At 40.1% G+C, this 26,365-nt stretch overlaps 1 protein-coding gene and 1 non-coding gene across 3 annotated transcripts in view; one reads left to right on the forward strand and one right to left on the reverse strand.

The window, feature by feature from the left end:
* The window catches only part of ACACA (acetyl-CoA carboxylase alpha), a 240,065-nt gene that overhangs the window by 166,992 nt on the left and 46,708 nt on the right, over window positions 1-26,365 (reverse strand). For both annotated transcript variants that reach the window (XM_052657738.1, XM_052657739.1), the window contains exons 4-11: window positions 25,078-25,210; window positions 23,023-23,161; window positions 18,806-18,915; window positions 17,458-17,539; window positions 16,387-16,485; window positions 14,675-14,781; window positions 11,484-11,594; window positions 3,406-3,615 (exon numbers count right to left, since the gene is read on the reverse strand). In XM_052657738.1, coding sequence (XP_052513698.1) covers window positions 3,406-3,615; window positions 11,484-11,594; window positions 14,675-14,781; window positions 16,387-16,485; window positions 17,458-17,539; window positions 18,806-18,915; window positions 23,023-23,161; window positions 25,078-25,210 — 991 coding nt within the window. The remainder of the gene's footprint in view (window positions 1-3,405; window positions 3,616-11,483; window positions 11,595-14,674; window positions 14,782-16,386; window positions 16,486-17,457; window positions 17,540-18,805; window positions 18,916-23,022; window positions 23,162-25,077; window positions 25,211-26,365) is intronic.
* LOC128065760 (U6atac minor spliceosomal RNA) lies at window positions 16,113-16,240 on the forward strand. The gene has a single exon (XR_008201136.1). It is a non-coding gene; the product is annotated as a U6atac minor spliceosomal RNA (small nuclear RNA).

Raw genomic sequence — 26,365 nt, forward strand, 5'->3', positions numbered from 1 at the left:
GACTGAGATACAGAGCGTTAAACGCCCTCCAGTAACTTTGCATCATCCATTTAGCAATACAGTCTCCTGAATTTCAGCTGAGCATAAGGCTGCTCAACTAGTAATTACAACTCCTAACAGCCAATGCAGCCAGGTGTGATTATGTAACTGAATTTTGTCCGGTGAAAAGTGAGCACAAGTAAGATGTGTAACTTCTGGATCTCACTTAATTAATTTATTTTAATTGGAGGATAATTACAACACTGTGATGGTTTTTGCCATACATCAGCATGAATCAGCCACAGGTATACAAGCTTGTCTTCCAAGTCCTCTCTTCCCCCCACCAACACGCTACAAAGTAAACAAGTTCTTGTAGGCCAGCTTTAATAATGAAGATGATGACACCTTAAGACAAGGGTTGGTAAACTTTCAGTAAAAGCCAGATAATAATTATGTTCACAGTCTTTTGGACTCTGTGGGAGAGGGAGAGGGTGGGATAATTTGGGAGAATGGCATTGAAACATATATAATATCATATGTGAAACGAATCGCCAGTCCAGTTTTGATGCAGGATACAGGATGCTTAGGGCTGGTGCACTGGGACGACCCAAAGGGATGGTACGGGGAGGGAGAAGGGAAGGGGGTTCAGGCTGGGGAACACGTGTACACCCGTGGCGGATTCATGTTGAGGTATGGCAAAACCAATACAATATTGTAAAGTAATTAGCCTCTATGTAAAATAAACAAATTTAAATTAAAAAAAATTATTATTATGTTCAGCTTTGTGGGCCATATAGTGTCTGTCAAAACGACTCAATTTTGTCACTGTAGAGATAAAACAGCCATAGATAATGGATAAATAAATTAGCAAGCTGTGTTACAATAAAATTTTGTTGACAAAACAGGTGACAGGCTGGATTTGGCCTGCTAGCTGTAGTTTGCTGTTCTCTTCTAGGAAATGGCCTTCCCTGGTGGTTCAGTCAGTAAAGAAAACACCTGCAATGCAGGAGACCCGGGTTTCATCCCTGGTTTGAAAAGATATCCAGGAGAAGGAAATTGCAACCTGCTCCAGTATTCTTATCTGGGAAATCCTCTGGACAGAGGAGCCTAGCAAGCTACAGTCCATCCATAGGGTTGCAAGAGTTGGACACGACTGAGTGAATAAACCACCAAATGGCAAAGCAATAAACTAGGGTCCTTGGGACTAGCTCATCTCTGAACTATGATGAAAGAGAGAAACAGAATTTACACTTACTTAAAAAGGCAGAGGACCTAGAGATCAAATTGCCAATATCCACTGGATCATGGAAAAAGCAAGAGAGTTCCAGAAAAGCATCTATTTCTGCTTCATTGACTACACCAAAGCCTTTGACTGTGTGGATCACAATACACTGTGGAAAATTCTTCAAGAGATGGGAATACCAGACCACCTGACCTGCCTCTTGGGAAACCTGTATGCAGGTTAGGAAGCAACAGTTAGAATTGGACATGGAACAACAGACTGGTTCCAAATAGGAAAAGGAGTACGTCAAGGCTGTATATTGTCACCATGCTTATTTAACTTTATGAAGAATACATCATGAGAAACACTGGGCTGGAAGAAGCACAAGCTGGAATCAAGACTGCCGGGAGAAATATCAATAACCTCAGATATGCAGATGACACCACCCTTATGGCAGAAAGTGAAGAGGAACTCAAAAGCCTCTTGATGAAAGTGAAAGAGGAGAGTGAAAAAGTTGGCTTAAAGCTCAACATTCAGAAAACGAAGATCATGGCATCCGGTCCCATCACTTCATGGGAAATAGATGGGGAAACAGTGGAAACAGTGTCAGACTTTATTTTTTTGGGCTCCAAAATCACTGCAGATGGTGACTGCAGCCATGAAATTAAAAGACCCTTACTCCTGGGAAGGAAAGTTATGACCAACCTAGACAGCGTATTAAAAAGCAGAGACATTACTTTGTCAACAAAGATCCTTCTAATCAGGCTATGGTTTTTCCAGTAGTCATGTATGGATGTGAGAGTTGGACTATAAAGAAAGCTGAGTGCCGAAGAATGGATGTTTTTGGACTGTGGTGCTGGAGAAGACTCTTTTTTTTTTTTTTTTTTTGGAGAAGACACTTGAGAGTCCCTTAGACTGCAAGGAGATCCAACCAGTCTGTCCTAAAGGAGATCAGTCCTGAGTGTTCACTGGTAGGATTGATGTTGAAGCTGAACCTCCAATACTTTGGCCACCTGATGCGAAGAGCTGACTCATTTGAAAAGACCCTGATGCTGGGAAAGATTGAAGGCAGGAGAAGGGGACAATAGAGGATGAGATGGTTGGATGGTATCACCGACTCAATGGACATGAGTTCGGGTAAACTCTGGGAGTTGGTGATGAACAGGGAGGCCTGGCGTGCTGCGATTCATGGGTTTGCAAAGAGTCGGACACGACTGAGCAACTGAACTGAAATGTGTATTTTGGGGTTTTATATTCGTTTTTTATCTTTGGCCGCACTGAATGGCTTGCAGGATCTCTGTTCACCAACCAGGGACTGAACCTGGCCACTGCAGTGAAAGCCCAGGATCCTAACCACTAAGGCACCAGGGAACTCCCTGAGCCACTGTATTTTGGAGGTCACTTTACTACAGTAGTTAAACAATAAATCTCAATACACACACAAACACACACACGTAGAAATGAAATGTAAAAACAAAGACAACCATATATTTAGCTTCTTGGCAATCCAGGGGGAAAAAAAAGAGATGGAAAATGTATCTCCAATAAGATGAAGATTGAGTTCTAAAAAAGACCATGTTCAGATTTCTAAACTACAGCTAATTCCAAGGGACCCTATAAAACTGCTGATTCTTTTTTTTCATACAATAATACAGAATATGTAAACTTGAAAGCTACTTAGAGTACCTTTTAAGAGATAAAGGACTTGAATAAATGCATCTGAAGACTGAGGGATAATCAATCTAGAAAACGGAACTTCCAGCTTAACCACCAGCTTATCACACACTTATTAAAGAACCAAACAATAAGATTAAAGATCCCCAAACATTTCTTAATCCCTTCTCAAAATAGTACACTGAAATTTTTTGTCAAAAGCATTAAGTAATTTAGAGTTTGTAGTGTTCACTGGCATCTCTACTAGAGGGAGAAAAGCGGAATTTTTATTTCTCCTCTAGGTAAAGAATACTTTTTAAAATGTACTTTTAATTGGATGACAATTGCTTTACAATATTGTGTCGGTTTCTGTCATACATCAACATGAATCAGCCATAGATATATCTATGTCCTCTCCCTCTTGAAGGGTAGAACTTATCAGTTATCCAGAATCATTGCCTGATATTCCACTATTCTCAGTTGGGCATATGAATTAAATGAGTAGTAGCTCTGTGCAAGAAAACAAAACTTAGAGCTTTTCACATAGATACCTGTTCCATATGTTCAAATACTGCTGGAGTAGCAATAGCGGCAGGAGCTTCTTCAATAATCTTCTGATGCCTGCGCTGCACAGAGCAATCACGACCGAACAAAGAGATAGCATTGCCATACTGATCTGCTAAGATCTGCACCTCCAGATGACGAGACTGTTTAGCTAGTCTCATGACAAAGATAGGAGATCCAGGAACTTCAGCTTGAACCTGTATTAGACAAGAAAATAGGACAAATTCTTAAGGGGTAAGTACTTCCCTATTTTGATAAGCTGCTTCCACTTCAATAGGCAAATAAATACCTGGAAGTGTCAGGGACCATGTTAGAAATACAAAAAAAAGAAAAAAAAAAAAATATATATATAGAGCATACCCTCATCTATTCTTAAGATACTGTACTCTGAATTATATCACTAATATTAACTGATGGATACATAAACACGTTACAAGGGCAAAGAACAAAATATTATGAAAACACACACAAATTCCACAGAAGGGCAAAGTATTACCATTAATTCCAAACAGCCAAATGTACAATTTGCTCCAGACGAAAAACTTTCCTGGTTCACATTACATTATATACAGTATTGTTATAGTCAAAGAACGTTCATCTTCAGTTTTGAAGCATACTGCCATTAGATACAGAATTCTATACTAGCAATTATTTTCTTTCGGCACTTTAAAGATACCCCAATGTTTTCTGGTTTCTACTGAGATGAGAGCTAACAATCTTACTGTCACTCCTTTGAAAGTAATCTGTTTTTTCCATCTGCTTTAGGATTTTCTCTTTTTTTGGGGAGTGAGGTGGCAGATTTACTCTGATAAGCTTAGATGCAGTTTTCTCTGTACTTCTCCTTGCAGGGTCCATCATGGTTTTTGAGTCTTAGCTTGATATCTTTTCAAGAAATTCTGAGCCATTAGTTCACTAGTTCAGAAAGATTCTTAACCATTGTCTCTTCCCCAATGCCTCAGCAGGTGAAGAATCCATCTGAAATGCAGAAGACATGGGTTTGACCCCCTAGATCAGGAAGAGCCCCTGGAGGAAGAAATAGCAACCCACTCCAGTATTCTTGCCTGAAGAATCCCATGGCTGGAGGAGCATGGTGGGTACAGCCCAAAGGGTCACAAAGACTTGGACATGATGACTGAGGACAATCACGATGCAACGATGCTTCAAATATTGTTCCCATTCCGTGATTTCTTCAAACATTGCTTCTGCTCTGTTTCCTCTCTCTTCTCCTCTGAGACTCAAAGTATGTAATGTTAGATGATTTCACTGTCTTCTATGTGCCAAATCTCTTATGCTCTGTTCTGTTACATAACAAGTCACCTCAAAACTCAGTGGCTTGCTTAGGACACCAACCATTTTCTTTGCTTGTGATGCTGTGCTCATCTAGGCAATTCTGGTGGTGCCTGCAGTCACTCAATGTGCATACCATCATCTGGTGACTTGAGTGGGGCTGAATGGTCTCATTCAAATACCTGATGGTTTGTGTCAACTGTTGGCTGGTGGGTCTATGGAGCCTTAGTTGGAACACCTCATCTCCATTGCATGTGACCTCTCACCCTCCAGTAGGCTAAACCAGGCCTTCTTCAATGCAGTGCTCTAAGAAGTGAGTGAAGACAGAGCTGCAAGGCTACACAAGCACTAGCCTCCAGAACTTACACAATACCACTCTGGCCACATTCTAATGGTCTAAGCAAGCCACAAGGCCAGCTAAGATTTAGTTCAGTTCAGTTCAGTCGCTCAGTAGTGTCCGACTCTTTGTGACCCCATGGACTACAGCACGCCAGGTTTCCCTGTCCACCACCAACTCCTGGAGCTTACTCAAACTCATGTCCACTGAGTTGGTGATGCCATCCAACCATCTCATCCTCTGGCATCCCCTTCTCCTCCTGCCTTCAAACTTTCCCAGCATTAGGGTCTTCTCAAATGAGTCAGTTCTTCACATTACGTGGCCAAAGCATTGGAGTTTCAGCTTCAGCATCAGTTCTTCCAGTGAATATTCAGGGTTGATTTCCTTTAGGATTCAGTTCAGAATCTTTGGGTGGTGGATTCAGTTCAGTAGGCCTGGTTTAGCCTCCTGGAGGGTGAGAGGTCACATGCAATAGAGATGAGCTGTTCCAGGTGAGGCTCCATAGACCCACCAGCCAACAGAATCTTTCCTTTAGGACTCTCAAGAGTCTTCTCCAACACCACAGTTCAAAAGCATCAATTCTTTGGCTCTCAGCTTTCTTTATATTCTAACTCTCACATCCATACATGACTACTGGAAAAACCATAGCTTGTATTAGACAGACCTTTGTTGGCAAAGTCATGTCTCTGCTTTCGGAGTGGGAAAAGAGATGCCATCTCTTAATGAGAGAAAAGCCAAAGTCACACTGCCAAGGGATATACATACAAGGATGGGAAGAGTTATCGCAGCCATCTCTGCAAACAAACTACTATGGTCTGCCCTCTGGCCACAGTAATTCACATACCTCCCACATGCAAAAACAGACTCACCCCCTCCCAAGACCCCCAAAGTCATCCAATCATGGCATCAGGCCTGAGGTCCATTTTCCCATGAGTCACAAGTCATGTCCACAAGCAAAAGAGGCTTCTTGGGTGCAGCTCCTCCTATTTTTGCAACGATCTGGGAACTAAAAAGACAAATTATCTGTCCCCAACACTTTCAACATTTAATTATGAGACTGGGATTAAAAAAAATACTCCAGTTCAAAGAAGAAGCAATAGGAGGCACATTAACAGTCACTGGTCCACACCAATTCTGAAGTCCAGATGGGTAGATGTTGTCAGGTTTCCTTACTCCACAGGCATGGAATTTGTTTTGCTTTTCTCTGTGGTCCAATTCTGACCCCAGGGACTGGCTTCCTAATCCATGCCTCCCCTCTGCTCTTAGCAGCCCTCCGGGGTCCAGAAAAATCTCCCTTACTACGAGAAATGACCAATGTTTACAGCTGAACTACTTTCCCAGTCTGCTTCCTATTAATAGGAAATTGAAAGTTCTGAGGCCTCTTTAAAGTTTGAACTGTCTCTGTCACGGTACATTCATCAATATAAGTATCTTGAAAAGTTTATGAGTCTCCCATGAATCATACTGAAAATTCACTTCTTGCCCCAAAAACATATCCATAACTTTTCTGTACAGACCTCTATACCTTGGGCATGTCAGGCTGCTGTGGGACAACATTTTTAAAATTCTTAGAAGTGACCTTTGCTCCATCAGAGCTCTGGTCCCCGTGTCTGTCTGTCTGTCTGTCTGTCTGTCTCTCTCTCTCTCTCTCTCTCTCTCCCTTTCTCTCTTTTTCAGGCTGATTCCCTGGAGCACAGAGGCTCTCTGAGTTCACTTTCCTGCCTGGGCTTCTAAGACCCTCTTGAGAAGGCACTCTGCACCTTCACCCCATCGAGAGGGTCCCTGAGGCCTTCGTGAACAGAGCAAGCCCCGTGGAGGGGCTTTATTGGCTTTCTGCATAAACCAAGGAATATCAGCCTCTTTCTCTCTCCTTTACTTTCTTATCGGTCGACTCCGGACCACCAGGTTCCGGTCCATTAAAGGACCTCAACAAGTGGCGCCCGAACAGGAGCCTGGTACACTTGGCAGATCGGACGGAGTGACCGCAGGGCCTACTGAGGCCGGTGGTCGAATGGACAGAGAGAGGACCAATTGTTTCAACTAATGACTCTACACATACACCTTCTCCCTAGTACATGAAAGGGCCCTCACACCCTGGGGAGGAAAGAAAACTAATTAACATTTCTTTAGGCTATGAAGTCCTTTCCTTGTGCATGGGCCAAGCAAAATTGTGCATAAATGTCGGCCGACAAACTTGGGCTTTCGTCCTGCCTCCAAAAGAGGACTTTCAGACATTGCTTGGATTATTTACTGCCCTTTCTTTGTCTGTAAACCATGTTTATACTACTGACACTTTAGGGAAAGAGTTAGGGAAAGAACAAAGAACATTATGCAAAGGGTTTACTTATAAAAACTTATACTCCTGTTCATTGGGACAAATGTCAAGCCAAATCAAGAAAATCAATGTTTGTGGCTAATCATACAATTGTTGATTGGGGACCCCATGGTATGTGGTTATCTGACTGCTCAGAGGATATTAACAACACTGTGTGATATGGAAGGTCACTGACACTACGATGGAACATTACTATGACAAAGGACAGGGTGGGCCTGAACAATGGGCCATTTGGAAACTTGCTGCGAGCACCAGAGCACGGAAGAACTTGGGACTTGGACCGGACATTTCATAGGGACCAGTCGTGGTCATAGTAACTATTTCTTTCACTATAATCAGTCATATTTTATACAGGCCTGTGTCCCACTTCCTTTTGTTATAGCCATAGAAAATTTAAAATTTAATAAGACTTACGTTCTGTAACTTGTATTAATTGCAAACGATATACTTGTATTAACTCCTCTATTTCTTTAAGCTACTCAGTTTTGTGTTACTCCTGTTCAATTCAATCATAGTGCCTACAACTGGGAACAAACCAAATTTCATTTACAAAATATACATGATAATGCCTCTCTGAATGTACAATTACTGCAAAAGAAAATCTTTAAAACTTTTTCTAAAAATCTGCCCTATTCCCCTAATTTGGAAACTTTAGCTGAACAAATTATCCAGGCTAGACCCATGAGGATGGTTTCAAAGTATTACCCACAGTGTTGGGTCTGGAACTATAACTCTGGTGATTGTCTTGATAATTATATTTGTTGCTTACCGTCAGCTTTCTATAAGGTTGGTTAATACTAACCAAACTCATTTGGTCAAGACCTTTTTTACAAATATAATAAAATAGGGGGAATTGTCAGGAAGCATTTAACAGGAGGCTTCCTGTGTGCTGTTTGGATCTGTCACGAATTCTCTGCTCCTTATTAATTCCTGAATACTCAGGAATTAAGAGGAGAGACAAGCCTCTCCCAGGACTGAGGAATCCAGGCATTTCCTTCATTAGTGTTTCTATACAGTGGTAAGTACCCTCCTCCTTCTTGTGAACCATAAGGTAAAAGTGATTGTTTACAACTCTCTCTCTCTTTAATATGGATCACCTATGTTTTGTAAGTCTGGAATTTTAATCTTTATCTTTGCTGAGAATAACTACCTTGTAAGACAGTATATATGCCCACACCATGTTGATTAAAACACCTTTGCTCCATCAAAAAAAAAAAAATCTTAGAAGCCCTTTTTTTCCTAGCTCTTAAATTATTTCTGAGGTCTTAAAGGATCTCCCAGGCACTCTTGATTTGGCCTCTACTCTGAAGTCATTTTTTTACTTTGAAAATTTTTTGCCAGCACCAGAGAGATCGGTAATGAGAAACAGTTCTATTTTTAAACTCAACAAGTTTGGAACACCTTTTTTAGTTCACTTTTTTTTATAGTTAAAAAACAATCATAAGCATTCAACAGATAACTTTTAACAGTTTATCTAAAAAGATCTCTTTAAGTAGATCTACGAGTTCAATACAGTCTCTGCTTTCCAAATTACCTCAGGTAACTGTTTCATCATTACAGAACATGAGTGACCTTTCCCCTCATTTCTGTTCCATCCTGCACCGAAAGTTATTTTTATCATTCCTCTAGGCTTCATTACTAACCTCCTTACCATCTTTTCCAGTCTTCACCTATGAGCCAGTCTCAGAGCAAATGCCACATAGTTTACTTTTTTTGCCAAAACAGCATTACACCTTTAGGTATCAGTTTCTAGGTCAGTTATCCACTGATGCCTACCAAACCACCAAAATTTCAGTGACTTGGGGCACTAACCATTTTGCTGACAGCAATCTGAGCTGGGCTCAGTTGGGCAGTTCTTCTGCTGATCTTGGCTTGGAGCCACTCAGGGAGTTAGCCACCTAGCAACTTAACTAGGCTTGGATGGTTTAATATGAACTCATGTACATGTCTCAAAGGTGCAGATGAAACCGTCAGGTCTAGGAAGCCTCAGATGAGACAATTCATCTCTGCTTTGTGTGGCCTCTCTTCTTCCAGGAGCACAGACTATGCTAAAGAGTCTGAGGCTCATTCCAAAAGGCCAAGGGCAGAAGCCAGAAACCACTTGCAGCTTTGGTTTTGAAACTAGTCACCATTTCTACTGTATTCTATTGGTCAACACAAGTCACAAGGTCAACCAAAACTCAAAGGGTGGAAGGAAAAAAAGTCACTATTTCTTTATGGGAAGAAGGCGAAATCATACCATAAAGGAAGTGTACATAGGGATGGAAAGAGTTATCATGGTCATCTTTGCAAATAATCTCTCACAAGCTCTTTTATGTATTTTTCATCCTTTTTGTCTCTTCATGCTTCAGTCTGAGCTTTCTTCTGACTTGTCTTCCAGTTGCTAATTCAGTTGCATCTGAGATGCCATTAAACCCCTGTTCACTTAATTTTCAACTCAGTTCAGTCGCTCAGTCCTGCCCAACTTTTTGCGACCCCATGGACTGTAGCACACTAGGCTTCCCTGTCCATCACCAACTCCCGGAGCTTACTCAAATTCATGTCCATTGAGTCGGTGATGCCATCCAACCATCTCATCTTCTGTCACCCACATCTCCTCCTGCCCTCAATCTTTCCTAGCATCAGGGTCTTTTCTAATGAGTCAGTTCTTTGCATCAGGTGGCCAAAGTATTGGAGTTTCATCATCAATCCTTCCAATGACTATTCAGAACTGATTTCCTTTAGGATTGACTGGTTTGATTTTCCTGCTGTCCAAGGGACTCTCAAGAGTCTTCTCCAGCACCACATTTCAAAAGCATCAATCCTTTGGCACTCAGCTTGCTTTATGGTCCCACTCTCACATCCACACATAACTACTGGAAAAAACATAGCTTTGACTAGACGGACCTTTGTCGACAAAGTAATTCTCTGCTTTTTAATTTGCTGTCTAGGTTGGTCATAGCTTTTCTTCCAAGGAACAAGTGTCTTTAAATTTCATGGCCGCAATCACCATCTGCAGTGATTTTGGAGCCCAAGAAAATAAAGTCTGTCATTGTTTCCACTGTTTCCCCATCTATTTTCCATGAATTGATGGGACCAGATGCCATGATCTTAGTTTTTTGAATGTGCAGTTTTAAGCCAGCTTTTTCACTCACTCACCTTCATCAAGAGGCTCTTTAGTTCGTCTTTAGTTTCGGCCGTAAGGGTGGTGTCATCTGCATATCTGAGGTTGATATTTCTCCCTGCAATCTTGATTCCAGCTTGTGCCTCATCCAGTCTGGCATTTCGCAAGATGTACTCTGCGTGTAAGTTAAATAAGCAAGGTAACTATATAACCTTGACATATTCCTTTCCCAATGTGGAACCAGTCCGTTGTTCCATGTCTGGTTCTAACTGTTGCTTCTTGACCTGCATACAGATTCTGAGGAGGCAGGTGAGGTGGTCTGGTATTCCCATCTCTTGAAGAATTTTCCAGTTTGTTGTGATCCGCACAGTCAAAGGCTATGGCGTAGTCAATGAAGCAGAAGTAGATGTTTTTCTGGAACGCTCTTGCTTTTTCTATGATCCAGCAGATGTTGGCCATTTGATCTCTGATTCCTCTGCCTTTTCTAAATCCAGCTTGAACATCTGGATGTTTTCAGTTTACGTACTGTTGAAGCCTAGCTTGGAGAATTTTCAGTATTACTTAATTTCAGAGAGCCTGAGTGAGGCCAAGCCAAGAGCATCCAGATCAGGAATTAACCATCCCACATACTTTATCCAAAATGTCAGCACAAGCAGGGCACACAAACATAGGAAGGTACTGACGCTTCCTGGTTACTAGGAAGGCCTATGAGCCACACAAATCATATAGGGAAGAGCTATCTGAGAAACTGAGCAGTTTTACATAAGAGAGAATAATTACTGCTTGAATTAGCTAAATGAATAAAACCTTAGACTGAATTGGACATTTCACTGATATTTTTTCCCCCCTGCTACTAAGTAGGTAGAGGCTACAGGGAATGATTAGATTAGTTACAGACAAAAAGTTTAAATATTTTCTGGACATGCCAATTATAGTGTGAATTAAACCACGTATCTGTGATACACATATTAGTGCAAATAAAGGACGACAACTTGCACTCCACCTGTCGGAAGAGGTTAGGGAAGTCATCTGCATTGTTGACTTTTCTGATCCCCTTCCCTCCTCCTCCTTCTGAGGCCTTGATCATTACTGGATATCCAACTTCCTCCGCTGCCTTCAAGAAGAAAGAGAAAAAACTGAAGTGAGAATGGTATTAGTAGAGAAGGAGAAAACTGGCATTTTCTCCCTTTAAAAAAATGTTGTCACCTGGTAGGTCTATTAATATACACATTAAAATAGAAAGATCCTGAAGATACGGTATTAGATGAGAAAAGAAGTACCAGAATAGTATTTGTAGTAATGGGTTGGATCCAAAAGAAACTGTGTTTGTCTTTTTTAAAAAAATACTTCTTTATTTATTCAGTAGTGATGAGTCTCAGATGTGGCACGTGGGGTCTTTCACTGTGGCCCACGGACTCTCTGGCTGTGGTGTGGGGGCTCAGTTGTTCTGTGGCACGTGGGCCCTAAGTTCCCTGACCAGGGATCCCAATGAAGTCCCCTGCATTGCAAGGCAGATTCTTAACCACTGGACCACCAGAAAAGTCCCAAAAGAAACTGTATTTTTTGGTAGGTAAAAAGTGGTTCTATATTGGCAATTTTTTATGGTTCAATCTAAAATAATCCCATATAAGTCAAAAACAAAGTAAAACTAAGAGATATATATATATAATTATGTATACATTCATACACTTACATATGTAAGTACAAAAAAACAAGTCTAGATTGTCCACCACTGGTGATTTATAAAGGGAAGATGAGTAGATATAAACTTTCACTTTTTACTCTATATATTACTGTATTATCAGAATTTCTTATAATATGCAAGAATTTGTGCCTTAACCATAATTTTTATTTTATTTCTTAAATATTTACCAAACTGTACATTTTCTTCGTTCCATAACTTTTATCTTTAAAAAAGACAAAAAAACCACAGGTAGTTCACTTAATATAAGCTGACCACCTCAGCACAGCTTCTGATCTTCTGACAACATAGAAGATTCAACAAACCAGGATTCTCACATATCCAGAAATTTTTTCTCACTCGATTTTTTATAAAAGATAAAAATAACAAGATACCAAAACATTAATAGTCAGAAAACTAATTTTAAACAAATGCTCTATATGTGCTTTTCAAATTTACAGATGATTTGAGATGATCCCAAAACTTTTTGAATATTTAATTATATACCCATTAAGTAAGGAGCCTATTAAGTCAAGATATACATATTTATTAGATTACTATGCTATTATTAAAAGGTCTGAGGTAGCCTTTACATGTAATAATATGGAAGATATCCATATTGTAGCTAAGACAAAAAGCAGATTGGGGAAAAGTTAACCAAAAGTTTAAAATAACTGAGTCATTCCTTTGTTGAAACATTCCAGTCTTATACAGTTTACATTATAAAAACATCTAAAAAATGTGTCACCAGAAAAAGACCATTTCAAATTTTAATTTTTGTCAATAGTTTTAGGCATGAAAATCCTTCATAGTCCCATTTCTTCTAAATTCTCTTAACTTCTATGCTTACAAGCAAAATCAGCATGAACTCAGTCCCTGGGTGATAAATGATTAAAGAAGCAGGCAGAAATGTGGGAAAGACAAAAAACAGAAGCCCACATGATATAAGAACAAGGCAGGCCTTTAAAATACATACGTAAGTTCTAGACAAAGGTCATCCATTTAAAGAAAAATTTTAATGCCATGAGGAAAATTCTTATATATAGGAAGAAGAAATCTTGGATTATAAAAATAATATATATGGTAAGACCCTAATTTTATAACTATCATAATAGTTATAGTTATGGGAACCTATTAATAAAGACTGTCATTAAATGAATCTATGAACCAAAATAGGCTGGCAAAAATTTTATGTTTATAATTATAACAAGGAAAAAATGGAATTTTAACTGATAAGCAATATAGCTAATTCCCTACAACGGGTTTCTACTCTTGCAAATTATAGCAAATAGAATATACATCAGCAATTCAATTAGAAATATTAATTCTTCCTATTAAGGAGGTTACAGGATGCTTAACTTGAAATGCAAGCAACAGGGCAAAATCAGTCGAACATTCAGTGTTCCTCTTGAATTTATTGCAGATGAGTCAAACATGAGTAGCTGCTTTTCTAAAATAGCTCTTTGATCATCTCCCTGGTGGCATAACTGACACTTCCAACTAGTCAAAAAGTGAAAGGAAAAAGAACTGGAGGGGACTGTGAAGGAAAGAAAAAATAATGTTGAAGAAAACATCTCCTTTTGCTTCGGTGCATGTTTCTACATGGACAGACAATAATCAGAAGAACAGTTTCAGCCTCTATCACCTCCCTCCCTCACTCCTCTCCAAAGGAAAAAGAATGAACTCTGATCTGTCAGTTCGGAAGGAGAAACTGAGCATGTATAGCTCAGCCTTTTCCCCTCTGAGATCAGCCCACTACACAGCACACATGTTCTTTCTCAGCTCTCAGTCATACAATAAACCGAATGGCAAGAGCCGTCTCTGTGATTACTCACCTTGCCAGTAACCAGTGACTGACCCTGCTTAACTGACATTCACTTTACGAATCTGATTGCTGCTGCACAGTTAAGACATTTTCATCACCATATCTGTTCGTATTAAAGCTGACATTTTGATCTCTGTCTGCCAGGGTTCTTGGCTAACTCCACCATATATACACACACACACACACAGACACACAGACACAGACACAGACACACACACACAGACACACACAGACACAGACACACACAGACAGACAGACACACACACACACACACACACACACAGACACACACAGACACACACCCACACACACGGTTCTTGGTTCTGAACTCAAGCAAGGCAAAAAAGCGGTTTGCCCCTACTCAAGCGGGGCAAAAAAGTGGTTTGCCCCTAACTCCACCAAACACACACTCTAACAGGTGGTGGAGAAAGAATCAGGACCTCCTTAAAGCTATGATTTAACCACCTAAGAAGTGTTCTGTCCAGGTGAGTAGCTTGCTTCAAAACAAATTTAAATTGTTTTTGTGAAATGTAGGTCACTTCCTCATTCTATTACATAAACCACATCTCCTGGTCTTACAACCCTAACACTATCATGGATATATATCATAAACCAGGCTCCAAATCCCCATATTTGGGACTATAATTGGTCCGTTGAACATGATCATGCCCCAGAGTTAGTAACCTACCTTCAGCCCATCATCCACATCCTTCACATAACCTTTTTCATATAGTTCCTGAGGAACATTTAAAATCCGTTTTGAAAAATCATTTTCGTGCCAGTCCACACAAAGACCTGCAATAGATAACAGTGACTTAAAAGCAGCTACAAGAATTTCTGTTCTTGTAGATTCTCTTCTTACACCTTCTTTAAAATGCTTTCATATTTATTCAAACTTGAGGGTAGATGTGAGAAAGAAGAATACCATAAAACCCTGATCAATCCTTGGAGTTAGCAGGATTTACCTAATATCAAGATCTGGCCACTTGGGTTCTGATGCTGGAAAAAGTCAACAGAGATAATAGGCAGCAACTTAAAAAAACAAACAAACAAAAACGCAAGGACCTGCATACAAGACAAACAAACAAAAAAAGCATGCCAGACTTCTCACAGAAACTCAGCAAGCAAAGTGTCTTCGATTTCTGTGTTCAGGCCTGCTCCAGGGCCAGAGGTCTGAGAAATAATTCAATCTTTATGAGCCCTTGGAAATGGAAATGGCGGTTTTATTGGCCTCAGCAGAGTCATGACTCCAAGCTTCCTGACTGTCCCTGTACTCAGCCACAAGGGGAATGGTACAGCCTCTCCATTCAAACAAGAACAAACTCAACCTTTTCTTTTAAACTGTTTGACCCAGCAGGTCTGGAAAGAATATTGCAATTCCCCTGGAGAGCTAGAGGAACAAGAGTTCAAATCTGTTCAGACTCAAGACAAGGGTAGTTCCCATCTGTAAGAGATTTTAGTGTGTGTCTGCTCCCTGTGCTTGAGGACCGAAAACCAGTTCATAGCACTGTCAGCTCTAATAATCCACATGGCACTCTTTAAGGGATCTGTCAAGAATAAATCATTTTTAGAAAAAATTCAGGCTTCTGCATGCTTGGAAAAAAGGTTGGTTATTGACCTCAGTTTTCAGGGCAAATGAGTGGTTGAATGGTATTAAACAGGCAAAACAAATCGTCAACAGATTGTGGGCTCACATTAAGAAGATACTGGCCAAAAAAGAATAAATACATGGATCCGTATGACTGAATCACTTTGTTGTACACCTGAAACTAACATAACATTGTTAATCAACTATACACCAATATAAAAATTTTCAAAATATAAAGACTGAATAAACAAAAAGAAAGAAAGAAAATATTGGCAGGCAAATATCTGAGTAAGTGGGTTTTAGCTTTTTCTTAGTGATTTCAATCATCGCCCAGGCAAGTTCAAAGGTCTATTCCACCTAAGAAGACCATCTCTGAAGAAGATCCTAGCCTAGAAAGATCTATCCTAGCATAGATCTGAATCCACAGAAGCAGATGAATTTTCTCAGAGTTTTTCCAAATTAAGTCCCAAGATCATTTACATTACCGTTTAGCATCTCTGAACCTAGTACAAAATTTACATTCTTAAGCCATGATAGAATGCTGTATGAAAGGAGCAAAGGTTAGCACTCCCCTTGACAAAGATGGAAGAGGCTCTTGGGCCTGACAACACGCATATGCTTAAGACATGACAGAATCATAGATACAGCAATTAAGCCAGGAGATACAAGCTACCAATCAATCAACTTGGATTCTATTTCTTGTCAAATATTTAATACATTTTAAAGCAGGCTTAAGCCCCCAGCCACAGTCCTAAATACCCTACTGAGGTTTTCTGCACTTTAAGATATAAACAAGAAATAAAATTTCTTACCACTGCCACTCCATGGAAGAGTTGGGATACCAGCAGTTTGAGCCACTATGGAAGATGCAATCTTATCCCCCAAAGCCCACATGGCTTGGCTTGGAGGACCTAAAACCAAAACAAGAAAAGAATCCTGACTGTAACATTTTGGCCTCGTTTCTTTCCCAAGTATTTTGTCTTTCATATAATTGTTTTTGTATTTGTCTTGTATCCCCCACATCGCATATTATCCATATCAGAAACTTGATTACAGGCACTACTATGTTTTGGCTCATCTTTGTATCCTTTATAGAACCTAATGTAGCAAATTTTTACACACAGAGAGAATTCAATATATGAAAATGTATGCTGAATTAAATCCCTGACAAATCATCCTTCATGATCCAACTCTACCAGATTAACAAAGTCATCTTCTCTTTTTTTTATGATTATCCTGAAATAAGGACAATAAAGTTTTGGGGTTCAAGTCAAAATATTATACTCTCCTTGGACTTAGGGAAACCCCAAAGGGAGATTTATCATTAATAGGCTTTACAAAGCATAATCATCATTGTTGAGACAAAGACAGAAACACTTACCATCATATAACCTTGATTTTTCTCTCTCTATAGGAGAGCAGAAAAGTCAGGAAAAAATAACCCTCACTTACAGGAATATAACCTATATGCTTAAATGTGAAGGTACCGATTCATATCTAAGGGCACACTGCCAGGGTAGCCTAAGAATTCAATCATCTTTTCTACATAAAAATAGGTCCTTTCTCCACATGTTTTCTTAAGGTTAATGACAAAGTTTTTAAAGGCCAGTTATCAGAGCCTCCTCCATATCTCATAGAAAAGAACCCAGGGACAGAACACAATCAAGATACAAAATGTAAGAAGTGATAATGGTAGGAAAAAAAGAAAACGAAGAAGAAGGTTACTCTCAGAGTTACTGACTGATGAAAAATAAAAGTCCAGTACATGATGAAAAAAGCCTAGTATGTGTTAAACAGAAGAAAATCAAAATATAGAGAGGGAATATGGACCAAAATGACAGAGAGAAACGGAAAAACAGGAAGAGTACATCAGAAAGGCTTACCCATGAAGGCGATGCCATTTTTCAAAAGAAGTTCTGGGAGCTTGGGATTCTCAGAAGCATGACCCCAGCCAGCCCAAACTGCCTACAAGGGAACACAATATGATTCATTCTTAAAATTCACAGTAAAAAGAACACGATTCAACTGTATTCCTTTCTAACCAAGACTGGCCGTACTTCATGAGGTACAATAGCGCCATAGCAGCCTAATGCTTAATTCAGATTTTATGCCTGATTCTTGGCCAACTTTTTACAGAACAACAATAAGCAGTCGACTGTGGTAAAACCTCTGAAGACATCAAAAACAAGTTGAAATTGATGTTAAGATCCAGCTGGTATTGTTGCTCTTCAGGAAAGTCAGTTCATAGCCTTTCAACTACACTCTACAGAGCCTCTTCTAGAAATGCTGGTTTTCTTTTGTAGATTGCATTATTTTGGCCACCCAACTCCACCTTTATATCTAGTGGTTATACTGCCAAACAAATCTCAAGTTTTTCCCTCTTTGGCCTTTAAGACACTTACCCTAAACTCTCTGCAACAATGTGATAGAGAAGAAAAAACCTTCTACACTACTGTATTCTAGACTAAGAGTATTTCATTGGAAATAGGTAACTTTCACTTACTGCGAGGTTTGAAGGTGAAATGGATAGCATAATCTCTGAAAGACCCTTACAAACCTCTTGTTTAGATTATGTTTACTTCATGGTGACTCATTCCACTCTTCTCATCTTTCTTTTCCCTCTCTGTATATCCCAATGTAAAGGCTCTTATCAAGGTTCGGAAAAGGTGCTTTATATAAAATCAAAATTTCTTCACTGGCTATCCCCTTGTGCCTAATTGTAAAATGGTTGAATTTGGCACAGGGAACGCTTCTCAATAATCTATAATGACCTATATGGGGAAAGAATCTAAAAAACAGTGGAAGGCCTGAACAAAAGGCCAGACACTATAAAACTCTTAGAGAAAAACACAGAACACGCTTTGACATAAATCGCAGCAGGATCTTTTTTGACCCGCCTCCTAGAGTGATGAACATAAAAACAAAAAATTAACAAATGGGACCTAATCAAACTTAAAAGCTTCTGCACAGCAAAGGAAAGCATAAGCAAGGTGAAAGCACAATTTTCAGAATGGGAGAAAATATTTGCAGATGAAGCAACTGACATAAAATTGAGAATATGTTTTATTCTCCAAAACATAAACATAATAGTGGATATATGTCTATGGATACCTGATTCACTTCGCTGTACAGCAGAAACTAACAACATTTTAAATCAAACATATTCCAATTTAAAAAGTTTTTTTTTTAAAGGCTGAATTTGGTTTTCAAGGAGATGCTGGCATGTCTTACTTGCACTGGGATCCTTCTAGCAATGTCAAGAATTAACTCCACATTTGCATAGTTGTTGTTGTTGGGGCCTCCTGGCACAGGCACGTAGTGATCTGCCATCTTAATGTATTCTGGAAACACAAGCACATTAACAATAATTACATTTATTTTCAGAAATGTAACATCAGAGCAAAAACTACACAAAAGACAGGTACCATCATATGTAAGCATGGGACAAACTACATTCGTGGGATAACTTCCAGAACCATTCATTTGGAGGCTCTTTGTTAAGGTCACAGGCACTAAAATGGGATAATCTCACAGTGAGGAAGCTCTGACACTAAGCAGCAGTTCTCAAGCACTTCACTGTGTGAGCTTTTTGACGAGTCATTATGATCTCTATATTAAGGAGGATGTGTCATTGAGAGGTCCATTATTCTGTTCGGAGATAAAGTTCTATGACACCTTTCATCTTTAACTTGCATTATATTCTGAGAAGGCCCCTTTCCTGATATAAAGCCAGGACAAAATGAGGAAACCGGGGAGAGACTGGAGGGTTTGTAGACTGGCTAAACAGGAAAGGTGAGTTACAGGAGTCTATCAAGTGCTTGAAAAACATTTGTTTATCTGAAATGTTCAGGATACTACGAATTTGAAAGATACTTAAAAAGCTACCTTCTTTCCTTCCTTATTTTTTTGGGGAGAGGCACAGTATCCCCTTTCAAATCTGTCACCTGACGTTTCTTCCTTTTCTGGAGGAAGTAATTGTGCCAGAGCAGCTACAATGTGAAGACTGTACTAAGCTCTATTAAATACATTACTTCACTTAATACTCAATAATCCTTTTTATAATAGGTATTATGAGCATCCAGTTTATAGGGAATTATGTCTTGGAGCAGTTAAATAATTTGCTCAAGGTCCATCTCCACCATATTTTTTAAAAAGATTCTTTGAGGGGTGGGAGTTGGTTGCTGTGCTAGGTCTTTGTTGCTGCATGCCGGCTTTTCCCAGTTACAGGCACTGGGGTTACTCTTCATGGCAGTGCGCAGGCTTCTCACTGAGGTGGCTTTTTTCGCTGCAGAGCAAAGGTTCCAGGCGTGTGGGCTTCAGTAGCTAAGGCTCCCTGGCTCAGCAGTTGCGGAGCCTTGGCTTAGTTGCTCCATGGCGTATGGGATCTTCCCAGACCAGGGAAGGAACCCGTGTCCCTTGAAAGATCCCACAAGCTGCAGAGCAACTAAGCCTGTGTGCCACAATTATTAAGCTGGTGCTCTGAAGCCTGGGAATTGCAACTACTAAAGCCCACGAGCTCCAGAGCCTGTGCTCTGCAACAAGAGAAGCCACACAGTGAGAAGACTGTGCACCGCAAGAGAGAGTAGCCCCTGATCACCACAACCAGAGAGAAGCCTGCGCAGCAACGAAGACCTAGCACAGCCAAAAACAGAAATGAATGAATAAAGTGTTTTGAAAAAGTATAGAGCCCATCTCACCGGGTGACTTTTCCTTGCTGGCTTGTAGGAAGCAGGAAGTCATTTGGGGACGGCCCACATGGCAAGGAGCCAAGAGCAGGCTCTAGCCAACAACCAGCGACACATTGAGGCCCTCAGTCCGACAGCCCGCAGAGAGTTGAGTGCTGCGAACAACCACGTGAGCCTGAAGGCAGATCCATCCCAGGCTGAGCCTCAGATGGGACGGCAGCCCCACTCAAACACTGGTGGTGGCCTGATAACCAGAAGTCGAAGGCCCCCCTATAGAAACTGTGAGATAAGAAATGTCCCCTGCTGCTTTTTTCGGAGGGATACTTGCCATATGGTAATACAGTATTTTATTTATTCTGTCCATTAGTAACTACTATTTGATAACATTTAAAATATTAATAGAACTTAATCTAAGAGAAGTTCAACTTACATTAGTTTTTTTGCATCTCAATACTGGATGTTAAAATTATGATGGTCGAAATTTTATGTCAAAAATTTATAGTGGATGTTTGACATTAGTTGTTTACATACAGTTCAGTTTTTGGTGGAAAATGGTTTGGCTGCAAGAGAGAACATTTGGTTTACTTCAACTAATAGGAATGTCTCTTAATGCTGGGATGGCCTCTTCATATTTCTTCTGCTATTGATTTTTGGCAGTTATCTGTGACTGTATGAATGGAGCTGAGTGGAGAGGTATTCATCATGCTTATTCCAAATAAGAGCGTGTAACCAATTACTACAGGAATGAGGTGCAACTGTCCAATATTTTTGAGGCCAACAGGTTAAGCATAAGGAGTTCAGAAGATTCAGAAATTAAAGCCCACATATCACATGAAGCCAAACTGAGAGTCTAAAACCTTGCCAGTCATCATATCCTCCAGTATTACCCTCCACAAACAGATCTTTCAAGTTGCTACCTGATTCATCCAATTATTTACACATATATTTTAAAGGTATCCATCGTTTAGATAAGATACATGTTGAAATATTTACAGATGCAATAAATATTTGCTTTAGGAATTATGCTTGGAGGAGAGAGGAGGTGCAAGTATAGCTGAAAGAAGTTGATTTTGGATAACAGATAGATGGGAAGGAGTTCATTATGCTCTTCCACATTTGAACTGTGAAAAACAACAACCAATTCACTTAAAATGCAAATCTTTAATGTCTGATACACAGGCAGACACAGACACACACACACATACCTAAAAAGATAAAGTCCATGCTTTTAAGGATGAAAAACAAGACCATCCTTGACAAATACTAGATCATGTCTAGATCTTGTCAGATAGATTATCTGCAGTTTCCAGATAACCCCTGTGTCACACCTTCAAATATTTGCATATATGTTCTTTCTGCCTGTAATACCCTTGTCTTCCCCCTAACTGCTTCACTAACTCTTACTCATTCTTGGGTAGACATAACCACTTTCAGAAAGCTCTCTTAACTCTGTTAACTCCCCTTAACTCTTAACCCAAGAGCAGGGACCAGAGTTAAGATGTCTCATCTCTGTGTTCTCATAGCACCCTGTACATATTCCTATAGCTCTTACCTCAATGCATTGACATTATTCATTTCCTAGAGCAAGATCACAGCTTATTAAACTGTGGGTCTCCATGCTCACTGAGTGAATGAATACATGAATTAATAGGAGTACCAAATAGAAATAAGGAAAAAGAAATCATGCAAGGTAGCTTACATTTATTACAGACAATTTCTTCATTACAACTATCCAGTGAAACAGACAGGACTTTCCTTGTACAGATACAAGACTGCAGCTCAGAGATGTTGAAGGACCAACCTAAATGAACAACATCTGCTTTCCGATCAACTGGTGCCTTCTCTTTTTCTAAAGATAATATAATAACCCTTACTGCCTTAGGAATAGTCTTAATATCATTATCTCCATACAGAGAGTACATATAAAGACCAAAATGAGTTTTAAAAGACAGCTCTTTAAAGACACAGGTTTGATCCCTGGTTCAGGAAGATACCACATGACACAGAGTGACTAAGTCCACGTGCCACTAAGTTCAGGTACTCTAGAGACCGAGAACTACAACTACGGAGCCTACACACCCTAGAGCCCGTGCTCTGCAACAAGAGAAGCCGCTGCAATGAGAAGCCCACACACCGCAACTGCAGTGGCCCCCACTTGCCACAACTAAGGAGAAGCCCACGCAGCAATGAAGACCCCGTGCAGCCGAAGATAGACAAATAAATAAATGAAATTGTTATTCTTTTAAGTATGAAGCCGAAGTACTAGCTACCATCTTTCAGCTATACCAAGAGTCTACAATAACCTACCACTCTCAGATGGAGGGTCATCTAAGCAGAGGGAATACGCAGAAGAGCCTACAGAGTAAGACTTACCTGGGCCCTAAGAGGTGTCTCTCCCCAGGAGGAGGGAAAAGAAGAATCTTAACACTGAAATTCTCTAAAATTCAATGCAGTTCATAAGGGAAATGGCACTTCTTTCCAAGCCTTTCTACTTACACATGCTATAAGAATGTGACTTAGCAAATAACACTGAAAGCCCAAATCAACACTTTGATTAAATTAACACCTCTTTTTACTTAGAAACAAGAGTTTATGTTGAGGCCACACAGAGTACAATCCTGGTCTATGCCTATTATTGACACTTTTTAAAAGACAAGTCCTTGGGTTTGGGAATCCCCCAAGTTAACATCCTCTTCCTTAAAGGTTGTGCCATTCAACGTTTTATGTCTGAGGATGAGGCTTTCTTAATGTTTAATAACTTACCCGCATTGGCTTTCAGGTCTTCAGGTGTGACCATGACAACAAATCGGATCGCACGCTCATTTCGAAACATCTCATAAGACCACCGGCGGATGGATCTCATGCATTTCACAGCTGCAATGCCATTGTTGGCAATGAGAACCTGGGAGAGTTGGGGGATGGGAATTGCAAAGAAAAGTGGAAAAGGCAGGCAAAGGTGGAGGAAAAGACAAGAAGACATTTTTGTAAATCTTTCTCCGAAAAGCCAGAGTTTCAACTAGGAATCTGTAATAGCTGGTCTAGGCAAGTAAGAACCAACTCCTGCATGGTCAAGGGATATTTTAAGATGTTAGCAAAGCAAATACTTCAATGCTGTTGTTGTTTAGTCGCTAAGTTGTGTACGACTCTTACGACCCCATGGAATGTAGCCCACAAGGTTCCATTGTCCATGGGATTTCCCACGCAAGAAATATTGGAGTGAGTTGCCATCTCCTTCCCCCGGGGATCTTCCCTGTCCAGGGATCAAACCTGGGTCTCCTGCACTGCAGTGGATTCTTTACCACTGAGTCACCTGGAAAGTCCAAAATATGTGCCAGCTAAAACCTACTCCTTTCTTAGTTCATTTCCTGAAGGGAAAAATCAGTTACTCAAATCTTATAAGTTGAAAGAGACTCACAGACTTAGAGAACAAACTTATGGTTGCCGGCGGAGGGGAGGGATAGTTAGGGAATTTGGGATGGACATGGACACACTGCCATATTTTAAATGGATAATCAACAAGGACCTACTGCACAGCACAAGGACCTCTGCTCAATGTTATGTGGCAGCCTGGAAGGAAGGGGAGCTTGAGGGAGAATGGATACATGTCTAAGCATGGCGGAGTCCCTTCCCTGTTCACCTAAAACTATCACAACATGGTTAATTGGCTACATCCCAACACAAAATAAAAAGTGTAAAAAAATAAAGAAGGCTACTTAAAAAAAAAAAATCTTGTGAGTCTGTGAATTATTCTACCATTCATACTAGTAGGGAAGAGAAGAAACAAACTTTAGGGGGACGATGGATATCAAATAAGGCTAGGGGAAGTTTTTTTAACAGTGTAGTGTCACGCACTATTCTCTGCTGTAATGAAATAAGGCACAGCGCCCTGAACATGTATAAGAACCCCTACACCGACTATCACCTCTCTCCAGAATTCAGACTCCAAATCCCTTAGAACTGTAGAGAAACTGTCCCGGAAAGAATGGTCACAAGAAAAAGAGTACAGGATCAGTGATCCTGAGACTTCTCTGTTAAACAAACCTTTCACCTCCTCACATGCAATCATGACCCTCAGGATCACAGAGGTGAGGAGACACGTAATCTCAGGATAACAGAGGTGAGGAGACACGTAATCTATTCTCATTGGAAGACTAATGGAAGTATGCCGCTAAAGCAATACTTTTAGGAGTGGGAATACAGGTCCCCAGCCTTTAAACTTTTAATCATTGTAAGCTATTGCAACCAAGTCAATCTCTCAGCTCTTACACGATGTGGATAAAAGTGACTCAGATTTGCTCACATTTCAAAATACTTATAATCACTTTAAGTATTTCATGTGGTATATACCCTCTAAATATCTCAAATTTCTGGTGGGATCCATAAGTTACAGTGTATCAAAGTTGCTTAAGCCTTCTGTACTGAAACTCTCCCCACTCCTTTAGCTCTAAATCCCAATTCAATGCCACTGACCTCCCCAGCACCACCCCACAAGCTAATCAACTTCTCATACCCTCTCCTATCAGTGTAGCCCACCTCTAGGAAAACCTCGAAATCTTTCTAAAAGCAACTTATGGGCACTGCTTCAACTTCTTACTGAGTTACGATTAAATTATCAGTGGTAAATACATATTTCAGAAAATAGTGAAATTATTTAATCATTTAACTTAATTATTTAATAAAGCTAGGGAGGCAGAAAGGATAGTCTGCACAGTCTCAGAAATTCAAGCCACATGCCCGTTTCAAGCAAATCTAGACTACAAATCGAGGCATTAAATCTCATGGGCTTTTGAAAAAATAATTGAGCAGGTTGTAACTTACCTTCTCAATCACTTTATTCCCACCAAAACGAGTAACAAATTCTGCTGGAGAGGCTACAGTGAAATCTCGCTGTGAGTCTATTTTCTTTCGGTCTCGACCTTGCTTGACTAGGTGCAAACCAGACATGCTGGATCTGTAAAAACAGAGAAATCACGAAAGTCTATACAGATGAGATTTCTTCACATCATCTGTCTCCCCTGGAGACCTGCTTTTCACTGCCCAGACTTGAAAGTGTACTTCCTACTGCAACTGCATGCTGGCAGACCACGCAGTTTTTAAATAGAAGAGAGAAAAAGAAAATGATCGCTGCTTGCGAAAATTCCAGGGGGGGAGTAAAGAAGTGCTCCTGAAGAATAAAAGGCAGTATTAAGGTTTACCAACAGACGCCATCAGAGAGAGAGGCTAAGAATAGACTAAAATGAGACGGTATGCTGCTGCTACTGCTGCTAAGTCGCTTCAGTCGTGTCCGACTCTGTGCGACCCCATAGACGGCAGCCCACCAGGCTCCTCTGTCCCTAGGATTAATAATATTAATAGACTCAGAAAGACTGTTAAAACTAAAAAATAAAAAGTTAGCCAGCCTGCTTCTGAACTATGATTCTGACACACAGAGGACCTTCACCTCTGTTACCTCTAGGCTCCGTCTTTCTTACTAGCTATAACTCCACATTTTTAACTGCCTACTAAACATTTTAGTTGGGTATTCCATAGATGTTTCAAAATCAACAACTCCAAAAATAATTTATGAGGCAGCATTAAAAAACAAATTTCATTGATCTTAAGATACCACACTTTTTTTTTTAGCTTTTTAAAATCTCTAAAATTGCTATGTATCTTACAACTGATGGTGTGCTTTATTTAAGTGGCAGAATTTCTTTTTCTCGTGGTACATACAATAATGGTGCCTCTAACAATTAATGGTGCTTTAAATTATATTGGAGAAGGAAATGGCAACCCACTCCAGTATTCTTGCCTGGAGAATCCCATGGACGGAGGAGCCTGGAAGGCTACAGTCCCCGGGGTTGCAAAGAGTCGGACAGGACAGGGCGACTTCACTTTCACTTTCACTTTCTTAAATTACATAGCAGGGGAAACAGCATAAGCCTCCGTTTAAATTCCAGATCTTCACCAAATAACCTTGCTAAGCTTCACTTTTTTTTGATAAAATATGCATGGTATTGGAACTTCCCTGGTGGTCCAGTGGGTTAAGAATCCACCTGCCAATGTAGGGGATACAGGTTAGACCCCTGGTCAAGGAACGAAGATCCCACATGCCGCGAGGCAACTA

The sequence above is a fragment of the Budorcas taxicolor genome, chromosome 19, assembly GCF_023091745.1.
Source record: "Budorcas taxicolor isolate Tak-1 chromosome 19, Takin1.1, whole genome shotgun sequence".
NCBI lineage: Eukaryota > Metazoa > Chordata > Mammalia > Artiodactyla > Bovidae > Budorcas > Budorcas taxicolor.